We start from the raw sequence: 2922 nt of genomic DNA, 5'->3' as shown, positions 1-2922 counted from the left end.
AAATGTTGTATTGTTCCATACATATGCGTACCGAACCGAAAGCACTGTATCGAACGGTTCAATATCGATACGAGTATCGTTGCACCCCTACTGAATATGTGTCGGAAATGCTGAAAAATGCTCTTGGTCTGGAAAAAATGCTGACTCTGGATAGGGTGCACGGGACCCTCCGCACCAATCCTTCTCAAGATGACCAGCCATCGAGGGCATTTGTAGTGAAATGTCATTACCTCAGAGAAAAGGAACTACTTCTCAGGAAGGCAGCCGAGGCTGGGGTGATAACAACTGAAGACGGTGAGTCTGCCGTACTGCTGGACTTCAACCAAGCTGTGAGTAAACAGCGTGCCGCCTTTACCGAGGTGAGGAATCTACTTCACAGTTGCAACGGAGTCCGCTATGGGCTGAGGTATCCAGCGACGCTGAGAAATGACTTTTAAAGACCCAAAATGTGCAAAGGAGTTTGTTCTGAAGAAGTTAACGAGCGCTTGATATATGTCAGTGCCAGGACTCGCTCACACCTGTGACTGTTCTGATTTTGTATTATGTAAATAAAACTGAACTGAATGGACTCTGTTGGATGCTTTGGAGACATCTCACTGTGTCTCCACTATATTTCTACGTGCAACCAGAAGTAGACAAAACTGCATTTGCTTTATTGAAGAAGACATCAAAAAGGCCATTAAAGTTGTGAATCTGGTGTTTTTAACTCTATAAAGTTACTAAAACATGCAGGTGGAAAGGTGAGCTGATGTCTACCTTCATACTGACCTCCGACTTTGAGCAGCACGGTCTTCTCTCTCCAGATGTTCCTGCTGTCGACTCTGCAGCGGTATCTTCCCGTGTCGCTGACTGTTGGATGTTTAAGGGTCAGGCTGAGGTTTCCTGTCTCCAGCAGCTTTTTGCTCATCTCTGTTCGGCCTCTGTACTCCTCGTCCTGTTTGTCAGGCTGATCTGATTTGTTCTGATACACGTGGACCATCACCATTGGTTCAGGGTCATCTCGCCACCACTTCACTCTGATGTCATCGGGGAGGTCACATGTGGATTTGAAGGGCAGCTGGATTGACTCCTCCCCATCTTTCACCTCCATCTGACAGACTGAGGACAATGCAGCATGAAATCAGGCATGAAGAGCAAAGACAGTTTAACAGCAAACAGACCAGTTTAAAAACAACACAGTAAAACTGTCACTGTCAGGGTGCTGGGCCATTGAGTTTATTTAGTATTTTTATGTTTCTGAGATCATTTGTAATCCCTGATTAATGTTCTCTTTCTGTTAGGTTCCATTCATGCCGTTGTCTTCATCTGTGTGTCTCACTCTCCAGGTCTTAGTCATGTCCTTGTGTCTTGTCTCCCTTTTCTGTTCCCATGTTCGACTCCTTGTGTTTCATCCTTTCTCCTCTGTCTGTCATCTGCATCCATGTGTTTCTCCCCAGCCTGTTGTGTGTCTTAGTCTGCAACTTAGTGTGTTTCCTGTTTTATTTTGACAGTCTCTTGTCCTGTGTTCAGTGTGTTTGGTTTTGCTTCCCTGTCTCGTCATGTCTGTCCGTCCCATGTGTTTCCACTTCCCTCATCAGCCTTCTGTGTATATACTATCTCTGCTTTTCCTTTGTCCCTCGTTAGTTTGTCTGTTCTTCTCCAATCATGTTCCTCGGCTGTTGTTTCCAATCATGTTCCACCAATAAACAGCTCGCTTTTCATTAGAAGTTAGTTTTCCCTCCCTGCACCTGCTTTTAGGTCCTCACCACTCACTGCTCCACACGATCTGCACATGTAGATGGTGGTAGTCACAGATATCCAGGGTACTCCTCACTAATCACTCCACAATGTGTGATTTCATTATCACAGCATAAAGAGTTCTTCCTGATGTATTTAAACAGCATCAGACAGCAGCAGCATCCATGACAGACAGTCTGGAGCAGCAGAAGTCGTGAAGTGACTCGTGTTTATCACATGTATGAGATTAACGGTGTTTGGACCTGATCACAAAGGAACAGCTGATTATTTAATAGTGAGTAAATTTGAGGTGTGTGGATGTTTACTGCAGGCCTGATAATGATACTCATGCACATAACACACATCATTTCCTGTGCTGCTAACACTATCAGGATGTCTCACTCATCCTCTGAAGCTGGTGTTTACACTGACAGGCACGTGTCTTTGGTATCGTGTACAGTCCTGACCTTTGACATGGAGCTGTACTTGTTTCTTCATCAGGATGTTTCCCTCCCTGCTGCGGGCGGTGCAGGTGTAGGTGTCTGTGTCTGAATCTGTGGGATATTTCAGGGTCAGACTGAGGTCTCCAGCCTTCAGCGGGCGTTTCTTCATCTCTGTCCGCTGTCTGTAAAACCAGTGCTGCTCGTCATGCTGGTCGGAGGAGTTCTCAAACAGGTGGATTGTCTTGTCTTTACTGTTGCTCCACTCCACTTTAGCATCTTCAGGCAGGTGAGTTATAGTTTTGCATGGCAGTTGGACAGCATTCACCTCTGCATCCACCTCCACCTGGTACACTGACAGAAAAGCAAACCACAGAATCAGCTTTGCAGGCAGCAGATGGCATCATGAGCCCCCATCAATCAGCTCTATAGTCTTCAAAGGCTTTACCCCTGAACTCATCCACAGGATGTCAAAGCTGCTGGTTCCTCATAGCCACACAGCAGTGCCATGATAAACCAGGTAACAGCAGTCACATATAGAAGCTTTCAAAATACCCCAAGTATTACATTTAAAAGCACTGGGTGGACATCATTGTACTGGGAGTTAAGGGGCCAATTTTAAAACTAACCTACAGTAGTACAGGGAGTGCAGAATTATCAGGCAAATGAGTATTTTGTCCACATCATCCTCTTCATGCATGTTGTCTTACTCCAAGCTGTATAGGCTCGAAAGCCTACTACCAATTAAGCATATTAGGTGATGTGC

The 2922-nt window shown here is 45.4% G+C and overlaps 1 protein-coding gene across 1 annotated transcript in view; it reads right to left on the bottom strand.

Moving 5' to 3' along the window:
- Positions 1 to 245: 245 nt before the first annotated feature.
- Positions 246 to 2922, bottom strand: part of LOC102212487 (butyrophilin-like protein 2) — an 8293-nt gene continuing 5616 nt past the window's right edge. The window contains exons 4-6 of the mRNA XM_005750339.1: positions 2184 to 2510; positions 757 to 1098; positions 246 to 349 (exon numbers count right to left, since the gene is read on the bottom strand). Coding sequence (XP_005750396.1) covers positions 246 to 349; positions 757 to 1098; positions 2184 to 2510 — 773 coding nt within the window. The remainder of the gene's footprint in view (positions 350 to 756; positions 1099 to 2183; positions 2511 to 2922) is intronic.

Source organism: Pundamilia nyererei, unplaced genomic scaffold (assembly GCF_000239375.1).
Source record: "Pundamilia nyererei isolate P.nyererei 1_Seehausen unplaced genomic scaffold, PunNye1.0 scaffold00269, whole genome shotgun sequence".
Lineage (NCBI taxonomy): Eukaryota > Metazoa > Chordata > Actinopteri > Cichliformes > Cichlidae > Pundamilia > Pundamilia nyererei.
This window is presented reverse-complemented; position numbering and strand designations above follow the sequence as displayed.